General features: G+C 56.0%; 1 protein-coding gene across 1 annotated transcript in view; it reads right to left on the bottom strand.

Annotated features, from left to right (window-relative positions):
• LIMD1 (LIM domains containing 1) overlaps positions 1–21,198 on the bottom strand; it is a 60,392-nt gene extending 39,194 nt beyond the window's left edge. The window contains exon 1 of the mRNA XM_032867830.1: positions 19,384–21,198. Within this exon, the coding sequence (XP_032723721.1) occupies positions 19,384–20,776 (1,393 nt within the window). The 5' untranslated portion in view covers positions 20,777–21,198. The remainder of the gene's footprint in view (positions 1–19,383) is intronic.
• Between the last annotated feature and the right edge of the window lie 392 nt (positions 21,199–21,590).

Genomic DNA, 21,590 nt, shown 5'->3' with positions numbered 1-21,590 from the left:
TAGACACTGGGTCCTCTCTAGTCCACACACTGAATTTATTTATTTTTTCAAAAGATTTTATTTATTTATTTGACAGAGCAAGAGAGCACAAGTAGGAGGAGCGGTAGAAGGAAAGGGAGAAGCAGGCAGGCTCCCTGCTGAGCAGGGAGCCTGATGAGGGGCTTAATCCCAGGACCCTGGCATCATGACCTGAGCCAAAGGCAGATGCTTAACCGACTGAGCCCCCCAGGCATCCCCACACACTGCATTTATAAGAGGGATTAAGAGAGTAAAGAGGAAGAAAAGGTCCAAGGGCTCAAAGTTTCATGTTTTCACATGTTGGGGCACCAGCAAATCCACAAATAAAGCTCGCTGGGGGTGGGGGGGGACAAGCAGAGCCCTTTCTTGGCTGCAGCTCTGAGGCAGAGGCCAAACCTACCCCTCCCGACCAGAGACGCGGCCTGGGGTCCTGGGCATGATGAGACCCCAGCAGAAAATGTACCTGAGCCCGCGGCCTCTGCTTCCCAGGATGACTGCAGGAGCTTGGGGAACTGGGGGGTGGGGGGGCAGGTGTTTGAAAGATCTTTGGACTTGGTGGGGACTTTTTTCTACCATGACATTTATCATTTTGGTTGGCTTCCTTCTGGCACTTCCATTAACAGAAATGATTTGTCAGAACCGTTTGAAGATCACATTAAAACTGAGCAGAAGGGGGGCGCCTGGGTGGCTCAGTGCGTTAAGCCTCTGCCTTCGGCTCAGCTCATGATCTCAGGGTCCTGGGATCCAGCCCCGCGTCAGGCTCTCTGCTCAGCGGGGAGCCTGCTTCCCCTTCTCTTTCTGCCTGCCTCTCTGCCTACTTGTGATCTCTCTCTCTGTAAAATTAAAAAAAAAAAAAAAACTGAGCAGAAGGGAGAGATTTCCTATATATTTCTCCCCCCCATGTACACTGCCTCCCCCCACTATCAGCATCCCCCACCAGAGGGCTACATGTGTTCCAACCAATGAACCCACATTCACACACCATCACCCAGACTCCGTAACTTACATGAGCTGCTGAACACCCAGTGGGTTTGCACAAATGTATATGACCCGTCTCCATCATCACAACAGCACACGGAAAGTTTCACTGCCCTCAAAATCCTCCGTGCTCCCCCCGCTCATCCCTCCCTCCCTCCCCCAACCCCTGGCAACTGCTGATCTTCTTAGTGTCTCCATCGTTTTGCCTTTTCCAGAACGTCATGGAAGTGGCATCGTACGGTACATGGCCTTTTCAGATTGACATGTCTTGCTCAGTAATATGCATTTAAGGTCCCCCCACGTCTTGTCACAGCTGGATGGCTCATTCCTCTTTAGTGGCTCTGGGTAAGATCCCATTGTCTGGACAGACCACCGTTTATGTATCCGTTCCCCTCCTGAAGGACATCTGGCTTGCTCCAAGCTTGGGCAATTATGAAGAAAGCTGCTATAAATACATTGGTGTAGACGTGTTTTCAGTTCATCTGGATAAACACCACAGCGCGACATTGCCGGGATGTATGGGAAGAGTATGTTGCGTTTTGAAAAGAAAAAAAAAAAAACTCTCCAAATGCCTTCCAAAGTGGCCATCTGGGATTCTTTTAAAAATCATAATATTCCCACAGGAAAGGGCAAGGACTAGGGACACTTTCCTGTTTTAAATGATGTACGGTGGGAGGCCGAGAGCCACCAAGGACTGTTTGAGAGCCTCGTCCACCTGTCTTTCGTGGCTTGTGGCCCAGGTGGGGCTCGTGGTTTACGTCTCCTCTTATCTAACAGGACGATGAGCTCGAGGAGGGCGGAGACCCGGTAGCTTCTGGCTCTGGCAGCCCCACAGACGGAAGGAACACAGGGGAGGTCCAGGACAAGGACTGGATGCATCGGAAAGGCAGAGTCCAGGGAGGGGAGGGTGGTGCAGGCTGGGGAAAAGGTAAGAAAGCCAGAGGCGGGTGCACAGCTAGGATGATCAGGGTGACCCCAAGGAGCCAGCTGGGCTGGACGCAAGGAAACTCCCGACGGGGCCCCTAGGACATGGGAGGCGACAGGAAGTACGGTCCTGAACAAGGAGGTGTGTGTGGCGCTGGAGAGGAAGGACAGGGGAAGACAGACACACGTCCCATCATGCACGGCAGGCAGCAGGCCAGACTCATGGGGGGACACTCCCCAGGGTTTGCAGGAGGGGCCAGGTTTCCTGCTGGGAGAGCCACCGGAGACCGTGGAGGACCCCCTGTGGCTCACACCTCCTGGGGCCGCTTCCAGGCAGAACCTCCTGGAAGACAGAGCCCCTACCTTAACCCTTGATGGGCTCCTTCAAGGTTGATCACTGTCATCCAGGAGGCTGGGGGAAGAGGGAGGGGCACGGCCTCTGGCGCTGGTCCAGAGCTTTCTAGAGTCTTCCAGGTGCTAAGAAGAAAGACTGGGTACCGGGCGGAACACAACTAACACGGATGATAATGTCCTGAAGAAGCCAGAGCAGGGAGAACAGGCCTTAATAAAGGAGCTTTTCAATTCACTGGAAGTAGACAAAAAGCCAGGAACTGGACATTTGATGATTACTGTTATCACCACGGCTTGCTAAGGGCTCAGTGACGGACAGCTCGGGTCACCTCTCTGTGCACAGCTGTGGTTTGCAATGTGCTTTAGAGAGAAAGAAACTTTTCTCCAATCAATCAATCAGCCAATCAGTGAAACCTCAAATCCATAGAACAGAGGAAAGGTAAAGCCCTCTGGCCTCAGTGGGACTGAACCAGCTCTCACTATGGCCCCTGGCATTTCCCCCCCCCCCCCCACAAGCTCCAGGAAAACTATTGGAGAACCAGTAACACAGTATTACTGATCAAATGCAGACACACCTCGCCGGGGCCATGTTCCACGTGAAATCAGTTATCCCAAACTGGGATTAAACGATCTCCCAGGCACCCAGAGTCAAAAAGCAACTTTGGGTTAGGGCCACAGCCCCTTCCCCACTCCCTTGCAAAGGCTGGATTGACGACCAGGGAGGCCAGAAAGCAGCCTCAGCGTGAAGCTCGGGGACGACAGGACTCCTGCCTCCTTCCCGCGGATGGCTGGGCAGCCAACCCTGCAACCCTCCTTTGGCCAAACGCACAGCCAACCTGGGTGACGACCCAGGGGGTACCTCTGGTTGGTATGATAAGGTTTGAAATAAGAAGGCTCCATCAGGCTAGCCCACGGGGCCCTGCAACCTTCCCCGGCCTCCACCCCCCCAACCCCAGCTCTGGTCTGGGCCTCGCCCCATCCCGGTGCCTGCTCTTCTCTCCGTGAGGAGGGTGGCCGCCCCCACCCCACAGTGGCCACCCCAGGGCATCCCCTCTACTCCGCCCCGACGCCACACACCACGTGGAATCGCACACCCAGGACCCCCCTACTGTGCCGCAAAGGGCTCAAGGCAGGGTTCAGGGCAGGCAGTCAAGCTTGGGAGTTGGCTGGGAGGGGGCAGTCTCCGTGGGGCACAGGTGAACGAGTTATTCTGGCCACAGGTTGAACAAGGCTTTTCCTCGGCCGAAGGTTGCAGCCTGTGGACCCTGGTGGCTCTGGGAGTCAACAGGTTCTGCAAAAGGGGCCAAGCGTTCAGGGCAGAGCTGGACCAATGACCCCAGCAAGAGTCTTCCTCCTGGCTCCACGGAAGTTCACAACCCCCACTCCCGGAGGCCGTGGGTGCTGGGCCCCCTGACCCCCCACCATGCCGATGGCCATTCTCCACCACCACCTCCAGAGACTCTGGTTCCAGTCTGGGGATGTAGCCAGTGCACCTCAGATGGATCTAAGGGGCGGCCAAGATCAAGAGCCATGGGTGTAGATAACACAACCAGCATCCTCCTACCTGCACCCGGGGCCTTCCTCACCTCTGCCCTCTCTCCCATGCACCCGAAGCTCCAGCATCAAGGAGAGAACCTCTCCCCAAGCCACAAAGGAAGTATTTAAGGCCATTCTGGGCTACGGGGTCATTACGCCAGCCTGCTTTCTTCACTCTGAAAGCTGCTCGAAACCAACGATGGCTTCGCTTCATCGCGGTGGGGAAGGAAGTTTCTGCCTCAATTTCCTAATCCCTGCAGGCTAGAGCTTGCCTTGCCACGCTGCCCATAGGTTCCAGGCGGCCCCAGGGCACTCCCGTTCTTGGGCCTCAATCCTTCCCTGCCCTCCGCTCCCCACAGGAACACAGCGTTCAAGGGGCCCCTGAGCAGGCCCTGCACCCCCAGCCCAGCTCAGCAGCACCCTGCCCTGCGCCTCTAGGCTCCCCCTCCCCCGTCCTTCCCCCACTGCCTGTCTCCACCCCCCACCACTGGCACCCTTCCCAGATCCGATCAGCCCAGGAAACTGTCTTCCCCCTTGCCAGGAGCCACATGCAACACGGGATACCACACGTCACTGGCCCTCCGGCAAAGACAAGGAACAATGACAGTGTCACCGAGGTGCAGCTTGCAGAGCTGGTGCAAGCCTAAATGTGGACAAGGCTTCGGGACAGCGGTGTGGCACCACGTGGCAAAAGCCCTAAAAAACTTTCACACCATCTAACCCAGTAATTTTTAAGAATTTATTTATTTATTCGACAGAGAGAGATCACAAGTAAGCAGAGAGGCAGGCAGAGAGAGAGAGAGGGAAGCAGGCTCCCTGCTGAGCAGAGAGCCCAGATGTGGGGCTCGATCCCAGGACCCTGAGATCATGACCTGAGCTGAAGGCAGAGGCTTAACCCACTGAGCCACCCAGGCGCCCCATGACCCAGTAATTTAACAGGATTTTCCCTAAGCAAAAAAATAAAAAATGCGGCCCCAGATGGGTGCGCACAGAGGCGGTGAGTAGATTGGTGCCTGCCTAGGATTGGGGGAGAAGAAGCAGGGAGCGTCTGCCACTGGGGGAGGTCTCGCTTTTGGGGGGTGAGAAAGATATTCTAAAATCAGATACTGGGCCGGGGGGCGCCTGGGTGGCTTAGCCGGTTAAATGTCTGCCTTCAGCTCAAGTCATGATCTCAGTGTTCTGGGGTCAAGCCCCACAACAGTCTCTCTGCTCTGCAAGGAGTCAGCTTCCCCCTCTGCCTCTGTGATCTTTCTTGCTCGCTCTCTCTCAAAGTAAATAAACAAAATCTTTAGAAATAAAAAATAAAACATTTTTATACACATATACAGGATAAACATATATACACGTACAGTATACATTTGGCAGCTACACCACCAAATTGTATACTTTCAAAGGATGGGCTATGGTGTGTGAATTACCTCTCAACAGAGCTGGAACAAAAAACAAAAATGTTCACACAAATATTATTAAAACACTAAAGTATGCAAAACAGAAAACAAGGTAGACACCCACATGCAGAGGCAAAGCTAAACAGGGACAGGTCCTGGTTTTGTTTCCACGGGACTGGTCCGGCGACTGACTGGGTCCCATCCTAAGGAAGCCTGCTTGCTGGCTGGACAGAGGGAAGACTGGCTCACCACCAGAAGCAACCTACATTCTGGCCGCCCCTGGGCAGGGAGCTCCCTCCTGTGGCGGGCTCCCCGGAGTGAAGAGGGCTTTGTCAGGAGGGTCCGGAGAAGAGCTTCCTGTGGCCCCCAGCTCTCCACTCTGATTCTCTAAGGACTACATAAAATTAGACTCTGGCTGGCCTTCAAAAAAAATCACGCCGGTGGGGTGACATAAAGCCTCCCAGTGGGTACCAGAAACTGAACAGAAGTAGCATTTCCAACAAGCAGCTGAAGGGGGAAAGGGTTCACTGGCTGGCTTCTGAGCACTGGTGTTTGGGCATCCCGAGGGGCCCTCCACCAGGACAACTCCCGCCAAAGACTCTATTCTCTAACAAAGTTCACGTTCGTTCACTCAGATGCTTAAAAATAAACTATCTGGGGCGCCTGGGTAGCTCAGTCGGTTAATCATCTGCCTTCGATCGATGATCGATGATCCCGGGGTCCCAGGATTGAGCCCCCCATTGGGCTCCCTGCTCAGTGGGAAGCCTGCTTCTCCCTCTCCCCTCTGCCCCTCTCCCAGGCTCTTCTCTCTCTCACACATAAATGAGTAAATAAAAATCTTTTGAAAAATGAAATATCTATGTGCAAGAACAAAAGCCTATCTTAACAGTGACCACCCCTAGTCGGAATGACGGGCCCCTTCTATCATTATTTCTGTTTGTTCAGAGTTTCTGACTTTCCCAGTTAGTTGTGCTTAAGTTTTTAGAAATGGCAAAAACCACAGAAGTGCTCTGTGTTCGTGAAAGCCAGGGGTGGGGGATCAAAGCCTTGGGAGCATTAAAAAAAAGGGGGGGATGAAATCACCAAAAAAGGGATGAAAATCACTGTATTTCAACAGAAGAAGCTGGAAGGGGGTCAGTCAAGTGATACCAGGTCAGAGAGGAGCTGGTTTAGAAAGTCACCCATGGGGCAGAGCCCAGAGAAACCTGTGACACAGCCGGTCAAGAACCATGGAAGGGCTCTCACACACGGCTTGTAGCAGAGGGAGGGGGTTGTTACAGGGCAGGGCGCCTCTGGAAAGCTTGTTGGCAGCTGCTGAAATGCTAAATATTCTCCTGTTATATGGTCCAGCAATTCCACTCCTGGGCATCTACCCGGGAGAAGTGGGTAGAGTAGATGTCCACACAAACAATCCCAGCAGACTTATTATTCAGCCCCCGAGCCAAAGAACCCAAACAGTCCTCCGCAGGGAAATGGAAAAACTAAATGTGTACTTGTGGAATGGAATACTCCTTCGCAGTACAAAAAGGACAGACGTGTAACACACACAACAAGAGAGACAAACGTCACAAGCTCTGAGTGAACTACGCCAGACAAAAGAGTACTACAGTCAAGTCTCGATATTCACTATGCACAGCGCTCCACAAAGTCACTGCAAATACCAGATTAGCGAATAGTGAAACTTGCTCCCAGAGGAAATATAGGGTTAGGTTCCTGCCAGCCTCTGGGCACAACCTTTTCATCAATTAATCAGTACATAACCTTGTTTTATCTGTGCTTCTGCTGAAAGACACCTGATGTAATATGCATTGTTGATTTCATTAACGTTGAGCTCAGGGCCCACAGCACCAGGACTCGTGCCTGAAGGAAGCTTATCTAGCGCAGGTTAGATAAGCGTGTCCCCATGAGGCACATCGCAGCCTCCTTGAACTCAGGAATACCAGGCAGCACGGCACTCGGGGAACATTCGGAACATAACATTCACCGACAAAGAGCCCAAGAATGCAAAAAACACAGCACTAAAGAGACGGCAAGGGAGACGCATGTTTACAGGATGAGGGCCAAACAAGCAGACAGAGCATGGCCCCGTGCACCCTCAGCTGGGATTGTGTGTGGGGTCACACCTCTGCGCGAGTCCCCAGATAATCGCCAGAGCGCCACGAGTGAATTTCGGGGTTCCAAATAAATTTCAGCTAACAGGCAAATTCACAAATGCGGAATCCGTGAATAATGAGGATCGGCTATATGTGAATACCGTATAAATACATGTATACTGTGTTTAGGACAGGTAAAACTAATAAATGATGAAAAAATCAGAATAGTGGTGGGGGGTGGTAGACACTGACTAGAAGAGGCACGAGGGAGCTTCCCAGGGTTGGAACTCTTCTAGATCTTGACAGGAGCACCCGTTACATGGGTGCGAGCATTTGTTTAAACCCCATCCCACAGCACATTTCAGGGAATGTAAATGCGGTTTTTTTAAAAACACAGCCACAAATTCCTTGACACACCTTCCAACCAGAGGTGGGGGGAATGCGCGTGAATAGGGGAGGGCTTGGCACTGCTTTGACCAAGGGAGAATAGCAGAAGTGACACCCAGCCACTTCTACGGCGGGGTCAGAAAAGGCCACGCAGCAGAAGGGCCCTGGGCCTGCCCCTGAGTATCCAGTGCAGAGGTGGAAACCCCACAGAGTGCGCAGCTGGGCTGAGGCCCTGCTGGTTTACTCTACATCGGTTCCTTTCTTCCTGCTCCCCCCCCACCTCGCTTCCTTTGCTCTCTGGCTGTAAACCCAGGCAGGGCCGCTGCTCCCCACACCCACACCTCAGGCATGGGTGGACTCTGCGGGAGGGGGGGGTGGCCAGGGGCCACAGGCAGAGGAGGGATGATTGGCTCTGAAAATGGCCTGACCTCCGAGGCCAGCCACCAAAGGGCCTCTGTCTCAGCCCCAGCACCAGAGAGGAAGGCGTCAGCCATGCTAGAAGAGGCCGCAGACAATCAGGCCTTTGGAGGCTGCCTGGAAGGCCACCCAACTTGGCCACTCTCCCCACGCCCAGGCAAGGCCTCCAGAGCCCAGCCAGAGGGGCAGGGTATGGGCCCTTGCTGGCCGGGGCCCAGCAGAGCCCAATCCCAGAGGGCCTCTCCCACCTCTCTTGCCGGAAACACTGTCTTTCCTTTCTCTAAAGACGGCAAGGGGACGAGCGGTCCCCGCTTGTCCTCGCTAGACTCAATGTGTTACGAAGGTCTTGGAAAACTGGCTCAGCTACCACCACCACCGGCTCAGGCCCCAAAGTACCTTCTTCCTGCATCAGAAAAGACCTACTTCAGGGGCTGTGAGAGCCGTCTTGGCCCCTCCTGCAATGAGCGTATGGCTTCAGTGGGCTCGTTTCAGGGACTGGCAACGGAACATATTAGAATCTTCTTGCTTGTTTAAGCATTTGTGGATCAGAACAACCCCATTGGGCGTGGCCTTTAAATGGGACAACGTAAAGATGCTTTGATATTTGGAGGCAAACAATAATGTTAAGTGCCTGCCCAGCCAGCAGTCCGCACAGGCCATACTCCAAATGCTTTAGGAAGCACAGCGGGGACGGACAGAAAAAGTGCAGGCTGCCTGCGAGTTTCTATTTTCAAGTAGCCACACTTAAAAAAGCAAAAATGGGTGAAACTGGGGTCCCGGGTAGCTGAGTGGGTTAAGCCATCTGCCTTCGGCTCAGGTCATGATGCCAGGGTCCTGGGATCGAGTCCTGCCTCAAGCTCTCCACTCAGCGGGGAGTCTGTTCCTCCCTCTGCCTGCCTCTCTACCTCCTTGTGTGCTCGCTCTCTCTGTCAAATAGATAAATAAAATCCTTTTTAAAAAATGGGTGAAACTGATTTTAAAGATACATTTTACTTAGCCCAGTATGTCCCAAGTATTCTTGTTTAAACACAGAATCGACATAAAAATATTAATGAGCTACTTTACATTTCTTTTCCCATACCACATCTTCAGATCCCCAGACCATATCTCACACTTGGAGCACATCTCGTTCGGACCAGCCACAAGTCCAAGTGCTTGGCCGATGCCTGCGGCTAGCGGCTCCCCAACTCACGGGCACAGATCTCTGTTAACTAATTTAGTCTTCACGACGGCCATGTCCACATTTTCCTGACGGGGAAACTGAGGCACGAGACTGTCGAGGAGTCTGCCCAGGGCAGATCCAGAGCCTACACGCAGTTCCTCAAATTCTACTTTAGTATAATGTGAACGTCTTCTCAGCTAGGAACACGTCTGCTAGCAGGTCTCCCTGTTCCTGTCCCAACTTTCCCAGGACTTTGGTCCCTGGAGCTCTGCAAAGCTTCCGCCCAGACAAACCCTGACATCCAATCCCTTCCAGCACCCCCAGCCCCCGGAAGGCTACCCGAAGCACCTTCCAGCCCGGTGGGAGAATTCATCGGAGTCCCTCCCAGCCAGGGTGAGGTTTTGAGGTTACCCTGGTGCTCCTACCGGCCTAGAACCCTCCAGCACATGTGTGGGAGGTGTGGACTGGCACCGGAGTGCGTGCCCACCCCAGTGGTAACCTCCACACTCAACGCCCCAGCCCTTGGGAGGGACTTGGGGACCGTCCCCATCCTTCCATGGGCCACGGGGTTCACTCGCTCATTCGACGAGCACTGTGGGCCGGGCACTGCCTGGGGCCTTGGGACACAGTGGTGAACAGAACGGACACCCCACTCTCAGGGAGCCCACATCTCAGCAGAGGAAGGAAGGTCCACCGATCCTAATCCCGTCTCCTGTGTACAGTAGCTGTTCCATAATGACTGCAACCAAAGGAGTATGTTCTCTGTGCTTGGAACTGGATGTGGTGATGGACAGAGGTGAGTAAAGGGTCCAGGGTAGAGCTGGGGTGAGGGGCAGGTGACCCCCTGAGGGGTCACACCCACAACCCCCACTTCAGGACTCCAGAGCTCCGTGTATCTAAGTAAGACAGAAACCACCCAGGTTTTATTTCTTCATTTTCCTTATTTAAGTGGGGCTTTTTATATAGCTTAAGGGGTTCCCCCCCAAAATGTCATTTTAGCTTCGTGATTGAGACGGAGGACGACAAGCATTATTAGGCGCAGGGAGGTATTTCAGAGTCACCCCGGTTGGGGACAGTGCTCTCACAGGTTCCTCCGGAGGCTCGCAGCCCAGGGAAGGGAAGAGAATTATATCGAGCTCAGGACGAGCAGTGTCCATGAGGTGAGGAATCCAAGGGCAAAAGACCCAAAGCAGGATGCCCAAGCTGGCACAGGCAAGCCGGCCTCCCGCTCTCCTGTCCCCAGCATGTTTACAGTGAAGGGACTTCTGTCAGTAAACACCCCAGGGGTGCAGCTCGGCTAGCCATCAGCTAGGCTGCCCCCAAGTCCGTCTTCCTAAATTCAGTACCTCCCTGCCTCATCGGGAAGCAAGGCAAGCCACCGTAGGGGAGAGAGGAACAGGACAGGTGACATTTCAGCGGTGCAAAAGCTCCACCCTTATGCCCCGGATGAGCAGGGGGCCATCCCTTGAGCAGATGGGCCACAGCTGGGTTCCGCCCTGCTGGGAGGGAGGCTCGGAACAAAAGCCAGGCTGCTACTACTACCAGAGAGCCTCCCGTCAGCAAGAGGCAAGCACGCTACTCTCTCAGCACGCCAGAATGACCACTGCGTGCTGTCGGGCCCAGAGCCTGCTGTGACACGTGTTCACCCCCAGACTCAGGGCCCGCATTGTAAGAGGAGTGCCCTGTCCTCTCATCCTCAAATTACCAGGGTCAGCCGAAGGGCAGGTACACACTGAACTCAAGGCCCCTCCTCTCCAGCGACAGACGGCCTCAGAGCAGGCTTCCAGAACTTTCTATAGACTGCAAATGCATGTGTCGGGGAGAAAGGACCGAGGTCCCTGACAGGCTCCCAACAGACTTCCAGTAACCGGGAGTAACCAGTCCTTGCTCTCCTGGGACACGCAGAGTTGAGTCACAGACCAAGAAAGAGGAGGAAGGAACTTGGCCACGTCTCAACTCGTGGCTCTCAAAACTTAAAAATAGCCTGGCCACCGACCCTGATGTATTCCCTTTGAGACACTCCAGCAGAAAGTCTCCAGCCTTCCAACGTGACCCTGATGTTCCGTGTCCAGCTGGTTTCCCTGGGAGGGGACAAATGAAAAACAAAACCTGGAGCCGATATAAATATTTGCTGGCAAGTACTATCCTGCCGTGGACGCGCCCTGGGAATTCTGGAGGCCTGTTTTGTTGTCGGGTAAGGTTTCTGTTCGCTTTGCCGGATGGACTCTAAGCGTCCTTTGGTCCCATGTTTGGTTCTAAGCATCCCTCCCTGCACCGTCTCAGGGTTGACACTGATCCTCTCAGACCGAGGCATCCGGGCACACCTCTATCCTTGCCCACAACACTCGGGGGTGTCATGAGCTCCCTGAAAGCAAGACCTGCTGGTCCTAACCGACACCTCACAGAGAAACACAAGTCAGCGGGTCCCAGGGGTCGTACGCAGTCAAGGTCACTGCATGGCCTCGGTGTCCTTCTGAGCCTCATGGTTCCATCTCGGGCCGGCAGGGAGGGGCTGGTGCGGGCACGGCTCCTCCAGCGAGCCCAGGTGCCCCTCCGTGCCCTGCCTCCCTCCACCACAGAAGGGGAAGACCTCAGCCCTGACCCACTCAGGGCTGCATTTCCCCCCGAAGGTTCTCCTTATCGGTAAGCCACTGCATTCTCAGGAGCGGACAGGCAGCGCCACGGTGTTGTCAAGACCTCAGACTCAGCCAAGCTCCTTGATTAATGTGCTCAGCAGGTTACTTAACTTCTGTGTACCTCAGTTGGCCCGCCTACTAAATGGGCCTAGCATAATGGGCTTATTGGAAGGACTGAATAAGCCAATGGTGTGCGATGATTAGAAAAGTGGCTAGTGCACAGCGACACATTTTAGCACAATTGTTTCAGAGCCATAACTGCAGCTACAAATATCTTCCCCGTCTCCCTTCACATCCCAACAGAAGCCCCTCCATTCCTCCAACAGACATCCTCCGAGCACCTGCTGTGTGGGCCCCTCATGGGGCCAGGCCCTGAGGTCACTGTCCAGCGTCCACGGACCCAGCACCACCAAGGCCATCACAGGAGTCCACGGAGGAAGCCTGGGGCGCACCAGGGAAAACAAGGCCAGCAAGCCCCGCGGCCAGTGCTACCCCCTGTCCCCCCAACTTGACCTCACGTTTCATTAGAACGAGAGCTTCCAAATGGCCTCCAGGGTGGGTAACAGACGTAACACCCTGCATGTGATGCTTTCCTAGAGATCTCTCCTTTCCTCATCCTGCCTTCCTTAGACACACTCTGCAGAGCCCCGTGGGTGACCTCCGGCTGAGTCGATGCTTCTACATCTGGCCAGAGAGCCACGAACACGCGCATGACACATCCTGAGTCACGGCGGGTTCTGGCTCTGCTCTGGAAACTTCCTGCAGAAAACCACCACAATGATTGTCCTCAGGATGGTAGCACGTCAGTGATTCATGGCTCTTGGTTTAACGGTATGTATTTTCCAGATACCTAAAGTCAAAATGATGACCGTTTGCAACAGACAACGTAACCGTCACTAAAATACAAACTTGGGCTTCCCCTCCGTAGATGTCCGGGAGAGGGAGGGAAGGCAAGGCCGTCCAGCCCCCACCGCCTTTCTGGGCTCTCACCGCTACTGACATGAATGCTCCCCCATCCCTGCGTTACTCAATCAGCTAACAGCCAAGCCTCTGATGGGACCCAGAGCCACAGACACAGCGCTTGGGGCCGGGACAAGCCCTCAGAGGAAGAACAGCTTGCCCACCGCCATGCCTGGGCCTCCTGGTGGGATCAGGCCCAGAACACCTGGTTTTCTCGTGTCTCAGGTGGCAGTCGTAAGTCAAAAGACATAAAGAAGGGGCACTGGGGCGGCTCAGTCAGTTAAGTATCCCAACTCTTGGCTTCGGCGCAGGTCATGAGCTCAGGGTCGTGGGATCGAGCCCTGCATAGGGCTCTGTGCTCGGCTGGGAGTCAGCTTGGGATTCTCTCTCCCTCTCCCTCTGTCCCTCCCACTCATATTCTCACTCTTGCTCTCTTGTTCTCTCTCTCTCTCTCTAAAATATAAATAAATACATCTTAAAAAAAAAAAGATGTAAAGAAATACGAGTTTGTTTTTAACCCTCTGGCAAGAAACTGTCCTGTCAGAAGGTCAGCTTCATGCTGTGGATTATTAATAGAAAAGACAAGGCATTCTTTCCTGGTCACAGAGGAATAGAGCAGAAACATACCGTCCCGAGGAGGGAGGACGGCAGAGAGACAGCGTGATGGGACCTGGCCAACACCGTTGGAACCTGATGTCAGGGTTCCAGCTGGAGAACCCCCCTTTCCTGGTGTGGGGTCACAGGGGCAGGCACCTCTAGGTGGGCCGGAAGGATGCCGGCTGGGGAAGGGCAAAGACAAGGAGCCTGAGGAGGTGGGCAGGGGTGGGGGGCAGTTCCAGGAGCTGGGGGCCCAGCAGGGAGGCTGGTGTGACGGAGGGCCGTGAGCTCAGCATGGCTCCCTGGCCACGGCGAGGGAAGCACGGGGTCACCGCCAGCCATGTTCTGTGCCTCCATCTGGTGACACGGGCATGTTCACGTTGCGGGCACCTACGATAGGCGTATCCTGTACCTCCCTAGAAAGCTAAACACGATATGCCTTCCTGATTTTGAGAAGGAGATTTCTAAAGGACCAAGGGTGTCTCTCTGTCCCAGGACTGCAGAGCTGGACAGGTAGAACCAGGGTCTCGGGTGGCATTTACAAGAGTTACCAGAGGCTCAGAAATTCACTTCCATGGCAATGAAAGCCGGGCTTCAGGCAGGTCCACACTGTGGCCCGGAGTCTCCGGAAGGAATCTAAGTGCCCAGGGAACCACGCTTGGTCCTGCCAGATACTCAGAACCAGATGGTTCTGGTACCTTCTCTTCTACTTCAGCCCGTGGTTTGGCTTTACTGAAATGCCTGATATTTAGCGGGGGTGGGGGGTGTCACAGGGACCTCTAGGGTACATGCAGGCCTCTTGTCCTGGAATTCTGGGGAGGGGGGGCTACCCTATTACAGGATTGCCAGGAAGAGCGCTCTGGAACCACCCCCAATTTTTCATCCGGGGCTAGAAGTAAGCCCCACATTTCAAGCATCTGCTGCTCATGAAGTCAGACAGGGCGTGCTTCAAAGGGCATTAGGACAATCCACGTGCTGCCCAAGGTTTGCGAGACTGTCCGCTGGAAAGGAGCAGCTAGGACCTTTACACAGTCCTTGTCTGGATGGCGGCGAATGAACCTTGTGGCTTCTAGTCATAAGACATCAAGCGTGACCGGCTCCCTGGCCCCCGGCAGGGGTGGGGCCATTCCCCGGCGGAATCACACCTGTTTACTGGCTCCCAAGCACAGGCGGGTCTGTGGCTGCAACCGGAAGGCCCACGGGAAACAGGAAAACTAAGGACAGAGGCAGCCTCTTCTCTCTGTGCAGGGTGGGGAGGAGCCCCGCCACCCACTCGCCGGGTGAGGGAGACCCCCCCAGCCAACCTTTTCTGGCCTGTCCACCCCTGATGCCTGACCACGTCTGGCAGAGCGGCCTCCACTCCAGACTCAGGGCCTGGTGCCCTCCCAGGGGGGCGTTAGCAGTGACGGATCCCCAGGCCCACAGCCTGGAGGGAAGGCACAGGTCCTCCAGGCTCAGAGCCCACGACGCCCCCACGGCGGCTGCGCGCAGAGTGAAACTGGAAGGACAAACAGAGCAACAGACCAGCGGGTCCCCTGTGGGAGGCGTCAGAGCCCACCTGGTGTGATACACCACTACTCACGCCCATGTGGTCTTGAGCAAGTCATGGGCCTCAGTTTCTCCACCGGGAACAGAGTACTGGCATCTGACTGTGAAGGGTAACACAGGCCACATCCCCAAAGCCTAGTGCGCCACAGGCCCTAGACAGACGGTGGTCAGGATCGGTCACAGAGCCCAAAGGTCACTGCCAAAGGGGTCTTATCTGCCTTAGGACGGGAGGGGGGACGGGGGCTGTGTCAGCCACTTTGAGGTGGTGGCCTCGCCCGTCCTTCCCTTGGGCTCTGCCCCAGCTGCACAGGGCTACCTCGGCCAAGGTAGAGGCCAGGGCGTCCCACACCTAATGACCAACTGGCGCGGGGGGTCGGGGGAGAGTGTGAAGGCCTGGATAGCTCCCCCAAACTCAGGACGTTTCTGAAGGGCTTCTGCAGCGCTTCTGCAGCTCTGTGCTCCCTGCGGGGTGGGCCCAGGCCCGTGAGGCCTGCACTGCGGCTGGAGCCCTCCTCTGCCCGTGTCCTTCCCCTCCTCCCCAGGGCTCCCCCGTGGGAGCCCCCTGCACGCTCCAATGTCTGAATCTGCTTCCCGGGAAACCCAGGCCGTCACAGGTGGCTTCTTTGTATCCTTTTTCCTTCGGAAGGGAGGCGGGAACCCCTGTGAGGAAGACAGTGGATGCCGTGGAGGAAAAGGCCAGGAAAGAGTCAACAAAAGCACGGTGACCTCTTCCCTTCCTCTGCAGTGTAAAGAGCGGTGTTAAAGCAGGAGCCGCACAGGGCACTGGGCAAAGCAGCAACACTCACCAAGCAGCATCCAGAATCTGTCCTGGCCTCTTTCCTCACAGGCACAAAGACACAAAGAGGCCACAGAGGAGGAACAGCAAAGAAAAGGGAGGCGGGGGGAGAAGGAGCCCCTGGGACCACATGGTACCAACCCCACAAAGATGGCCAAGGAAAGTGCCAGAAGCGTCCTTGGAGACAAGCAAGTCAGTTACCGGAAACTGAGGTGTCTTCAGACCTAAGGGTCCTCAAAGGCAAGAGCAGGGATCCAGAAGCTCTTCCCACAGTGGAAACACCGACAGGAAGGAACACCTCCGTTCACCCCAGGAAGGGGCCCATGTAACCAGCCCAAACAACGCCTTTGCTTGGCTCCTGGCTAGACCTATGTCAACCCCGATGGTCATGGTTACCTTACCCTGCCTCTTGCAGGCAAGAGCCCTGTAGCCATAGATACTCTTCTATTTGGAAGTAAAATCTCCTCCTGATTCAAGAAACGCAGGGTGTTGGGCAGACACGATCTTTCAAAGAACACCAGATCTAGGGAAGGGAAGGCCTCCATGTGGGGAGCCCTTCAGCAAGGCTGGACGCTTCGCACCACAGATGGGGAGGGGGGGAAACCTAGAAACAGGAGGTCCCCCAGCAGGGTGAGGCCAAGAATTGACCACCAGAGGCTCCGATGAGAGACTTCCTCCTTGGCCACACAGCTGGCCACGGAAGTGCCAATAGAGACTCGGCTGCCAAAGCAGGCGTGAGGCAAGTGCTCTCCTGTGTGCGGGGTAGCGAGGGCCCCGGACCAACTCTGCAGACAGCAACTAGAAAGGGCAATAAGCCGGGACACACCATCCCACCCCTGGGGGTTCCTCCTACAGCTGGGCTTGTACCCTGTGGACAGGCCCTTCTCAAGGGCTACCGTGACCGCTGTTTCTGTGACCCAGGGCACAGCCACGCAGCGGTCACACTGAACCTGCTCAACACACACAGACACGCAGCAGTGGCCCAGACACCCCGTTCCATGGCAGAGGCAAAGAGCAGGTGGATGGCATGGAGCGTGGAGACTCACACACACACACATACACACACACACACACGTACGTACATTCATTACACCCGGGGCACTGGACTAGGAACCCAGGCTTCGGGAAGGACACTCACTGTTCACTGCGCAGGTTTTGTGTGTGTGTGAGTGTGTGTGTGTGTGGTCTTTGGAGTTTTCTATACATGAAGGTCATGCGTAGGCAAAAAATAAAATATGACTCCATTTACATGATCTACCCAGAATGGGTAAATCCACAGAGACAGAGCACATATGGGTGGCTTCCAGAAGGAGGGAGAATGGGGAGTGACTGCTTTTTATGGGTATGGGGTTTCCTTTCAGGGTGACAAAAATGTTTTGAGACTATTGGAGTTGGTGTTTGTAAAACGCTGAATGTACTAAATGCCACTGAACTGTTTACTTTAAAATGGCTAATTACGTGGTGTGGGATGTTCATCTCAATTAAAAATAAAAACCAAATCCACAAAAATAAATAAATACAGACACGAAACAGCTTTCCGCATCTGTGCTTGGGAGGCAGCATGGCGATGCTGGTTAGGGGCATGGGCACAGTGTCTGAACTGGGGGGCTCCAATGCACAGCTATGCCCAACACCACCACCTGGGAGGCCTGGGTTAAGTGATCTGACTTCCCCAGGCTTTATTGTCCTAGTCGGTGAAACGGGTCTAATGATAGAACCTGCTTCCCAGGGTTGTTGCAACTAGTAAATTAAATGGTAGAAGGTAATTGCCCAGCGTGGGACCAGGCGTAGACCGGCCCCAGGGCCTTTGCCCCTGCTGTCTGCCCACCCAGAACGCCCTCCCCCAGGGCAGATGTTGCCTCCTCCAGGCTTTTCCTCCAATGCCACCTTCCTGATGGGGCGCTCCCTGATCCCCTGACTTAAAACCCGAAACCTCTCTGCCAACACCCACCCGGAGGCTCCACCCCCTTCTCCACCTGTATCTCTCCCCAGGATTTGATTATTTATCTGATCCACCTGCCGTCTCCTTCCACTGCCCTGTCTGTCCTGTTCTGTCTGTGTGCCAAGGCCTTGAACAGGGCACAGAGCCCAAGGCAGGTGCTCAATAAACACATGTTGAATGAATGGTGTTAGCAAACACCTCCGCCCTGATCCCCTGTGTGAGCCTGCCTCCCCGACAGAGGAAAATGGCTGTTTTGTTGTTTAATCAGCCCAGAATTAAAAATTAAGCACCAGTTTGCTGTTGAAAGTCACAATATTCCCAGTAAGCGTTATTCGCCAAGGGGGGACATCTGCAAAGGGAAAGAGACAGAGAGCAGCCAGACGGTGCCGTATGCTCAGAAACATAAGCCAACGAGGTCACCCCAACCTCCCAGCGCCCTTTGTGCCGTGAGAGCTGGTCCCATGAGGCTTCAGGAGGATACGGACCACCGTGTGGCCATGCTCGCCCAGGACCCCGTCCCTCCCAGCCCCTCAGGCCATAGCCATTCGCAGAGAACTGACCGCCATAGGCCTTCCCCAGCCCTGCCCTCCTAGGCGGGTGGGGGCGGCAGCAGGCACCCTCCTGGGACTCAGCTTCCCAAGGGCCTCAGGCCTCAGAGTGGGGAGATCGTGTCCCCAATTCCCCAGAGTTCAAAAATGGGGGGGGGGGACAAAAACCCTCAGACTCTGCTAAAAATAGGCTTTCTAGTTCATTCTCCTATGAGACCACAACATTGTGACTCCACAGAGCAAGAGAGCCACTTTCTCGTGGCTTCCAAACCCGGACAGGGCAAAAGAAAAAGCTGAAGCTAGCAGTTGCCAAAGTTCGAGGTTCAAAAAAGACTAAAACAAGACACCGAAATGGTGAGTAAAACCAGCAAGGAAGCCCCTCCCAACCCACCAGGTGCCGGGGCTGTGTGTGTCACCTGGCTGGGGGCTGGAACCCAGGCTGAGGGCTGAGTTCTTCGGAGACACCTGGTCCACAGGTTTGAAATTTCCGGGAGTCAACACATCATTTGCTTTCTAACCAGTTCGTGGGTGAAGGGATGCTGCTGGTCTTGAGACTACACTTTGAGAACCACTATTGCTCGAGAACAAAGCCTTCCACGTTAATCTTGCAACGGCACACATAACCTCCAGACACACACACACACACCCCTGCCCAAACACGGGTCCTCAAACAGCCAGACCCACCTGGCCCAGCCACCAGTGGATGGAACCCAGAGGAGTGCCTGGACCCCAGAAGCTGCTCCCATTCAAGTTCCTGCACAAGCCCGTCCCCGAGAGAGGCTCTGGGGCACACCAGAAACCCCTGAAACCTGAAGGCACAGCATTTCCCTTTTTGGAGAGCCATCAGGAGCCATCCTGCCCCGCCCCCGCCCACCTGCACGTGGGTAACTCCCAGCTGCAAGATCCGCTTTCAACTCAGGGATGCTTTCAAGTTTCTGAATCTGAAGCAGCCGCCAAAAGAGGAAACCGCACATTTAAAAAAAAAAAAAAAAAGGCGCGGCACTGACGGGCAGCTGCAGCATCCCTGATGGGCAGGGAGCACCTCCCAAAACGCAGGGACCTCGTCACTCATGGTGGGCAACGCCACACGTCTCTCACTCACCAAAATAATCGGCCTTCGGGTGCGCGTCCATTTCTCGCTCCAGACGTTGGGTTAGGGCTTCTAATTTCAATTCGGCAGCGGAGGGCCCGAGCTCGGGGCCTGGGACGAGGGTCTGGCAGGGCAGCCTCACCCTGGGGGGGCTGGGGCTCTCCGGGAGCGCAGGCCCCAGGCTGCCCTCCGACGACCAGCCAGGGGGACCTTCTTTACAAGGTAACTCAGGCGGGGTGGACATCACTGGGTGGACGAGGCTGGTGGGGCTGAGCTTGGGACCAACGCCAGGGTCTGTGCAGACTGGCTTGGGACCCAGCCCAGGGGCCGCACCCGAAGGCATGCTGTCCACGCTGGCTGGTGAGGATGATGAGGCAGAACTAGAAAGGTAAGCTTTGGGTCCGTCTTGGAACCAGACTTGAGGGTCCACCGTAACTTTGGGCATCGGGCCTGAAACCTCGCTGCCCACCCCCGAGTTTGTTCTTGGAAGAGCTCCTTGGCTGGGGCAGCTCTGGGCCAAGGGGGCTAAGAAAGAGGAGGTCCTGGGCGGAGGGGGCCCTACCATGGCCCCATTCTCTGGGCCTGGGGAAGAAAGGCCAGGGCTCACCCGAGGGGAGGAGGAGGTAGTCCAAAGCCCAGCCGGCTTCTCGTCACCGCGGCCACCAGCACCATCCTGGCTGCTCTCAAATGACCTGCTGGAGCTCAGGGACAGCTGAGGCTGGTACAGGGAATGGTCCCTGGAGGGTTTGGGCAGTGGTGCGTCTGTCCCTGGGGAGCTAGGCCACCCACTCCCTGCGCCCGGCCTGATGCCGGGGGACACTCGGGGTTCATCAGCCCACTTTGGGCTTGCCAAGGAGAGGTTGTCATAATAGTCTCCGTGGGTGAGGCAGGAAGGGTCCTCGCAGGAGCCCAGTGGGCGGAAGCCAGACATCTCCCAGCCTGCCAGGTTTTCCTTGGAGCCGCAGTCCTGGCTGCCGTGACTTGCGCCGCGGGCATATGTTCTGGCCCTCTGCTCCTGGGGTGGGTATAAGGGCTGCCCGGGGGCGACAGAGGCAGCTGTCCCAGGACCCACCATGGAGGCAGCGAGAGGGGGCTTGGCAGCACCATCCACGGTCAGCTTGCTGCTCACACCAGCGTCCCGGCGGGCCTGTGGGCCCGTGGGGGCCCCACCGTTGACTGGGCCCCGGCTCCCCCTGGGCAGGGTCTCCTCCTGCAAGAGCTGTTGCTGCTGCTGGAGGTGGATCTTGGCCATTTTGGTGGCAAACACCCGGCGCGTTTCCTCAAACTCAGGGTTGTTGCCTGCCCCCTTGTCCACTCGGAAGAGTCCATCCTTGGAGGCCTCGTACATGTTCAGATCCTCGATGAATTTACTGGCCTCCAGGCCCAGGTCCCCATACTTATCCATGTCGCAGACGGGTATCAGAGCCCAGCGCAGGTGTCCGGTGTGTGTGGTGGAGGGGGTGGGGGGTTGGTTGCTAAAGACGGGCAGGGGCTCAAGTCCAGCCCAGGACAGGTAAAGCCTTCCACCTGCCCGGCATGAGAGTCATGACCCCAGGCCTCAGAGTCCGGCAGAAGTTGAAGCCTCAAGGCCAGCTGGACTGAGTTTGCTTCCAACTCCCTTTCCCCTCATTGGTGTCCACGTGGGGGCAGCTGGTGGCTCTTCCCTGTCCCAGCCTGCTGTGCGTTCTCTTCTCTTTTTCAAATCGTAAAAGGAAAAATAGGGGGGAAAAAAAATCTGCTCCGTAAGCAATCGAACTCGGAAACCGACGACGCGAGCAGCCGCTGGACGGGGCCGGGGTGCCGCCCGCGGGGCGGAGAAGGAGGAGGCCGCGGGACCCGCCGCAGCAGAGGCGCGGGCGGCGGGACGCTCGGGCTCGTCCCGGGCGCTGGGTGCTCGCGGCTTCGGGGCGGGCGCGGAGAGGGACGCGGAGAGCGGTGCACGGGCCGGCCCGGCCGGGCAGGAAGTCCGATGCAGGCGCGGCGGGCGGCCTATTGTCCGATGGCGGCGGCGGCGGCCCGGCGCGCGCGGGCCGGAGGACGGCGGGACGCGGAAGTGAGCGCGCCGGACGCAGTCCCCGCGGCTCGGTGGCCGGCCGGGCACGTCCCGGGCCTCGAGGAGGCGGAGGCGGGGGAGGCAGCCGAGGGGCGGGGTCGGCGGCGGCGGCGGCGGCGGCGGCGGCGGCGGGCGGGCGCCCCGGGGCGGGCCTGCGCCTGGCCGC

Source organism: Lontra canadensis, unplaced genomic scaffold, assembly GCF_010015895.1.
Source record: "Lontra canadensis isolate GAN:19392208 unplaced genomic scaffold, GSC_riverotter_1.0 scaffold35, whole genome shotgun sequence".
Lineage (NCBI taxonomy): Eukaryota > Metazoa > Chordata > Mammalia > Carnivora > Mustelidae > Lontra > Lontra canadensis.
Note: the sequence above shows the minus strand (reverse complement) of the source record. Positions and strands in the feature narration are given on the sequence as shown.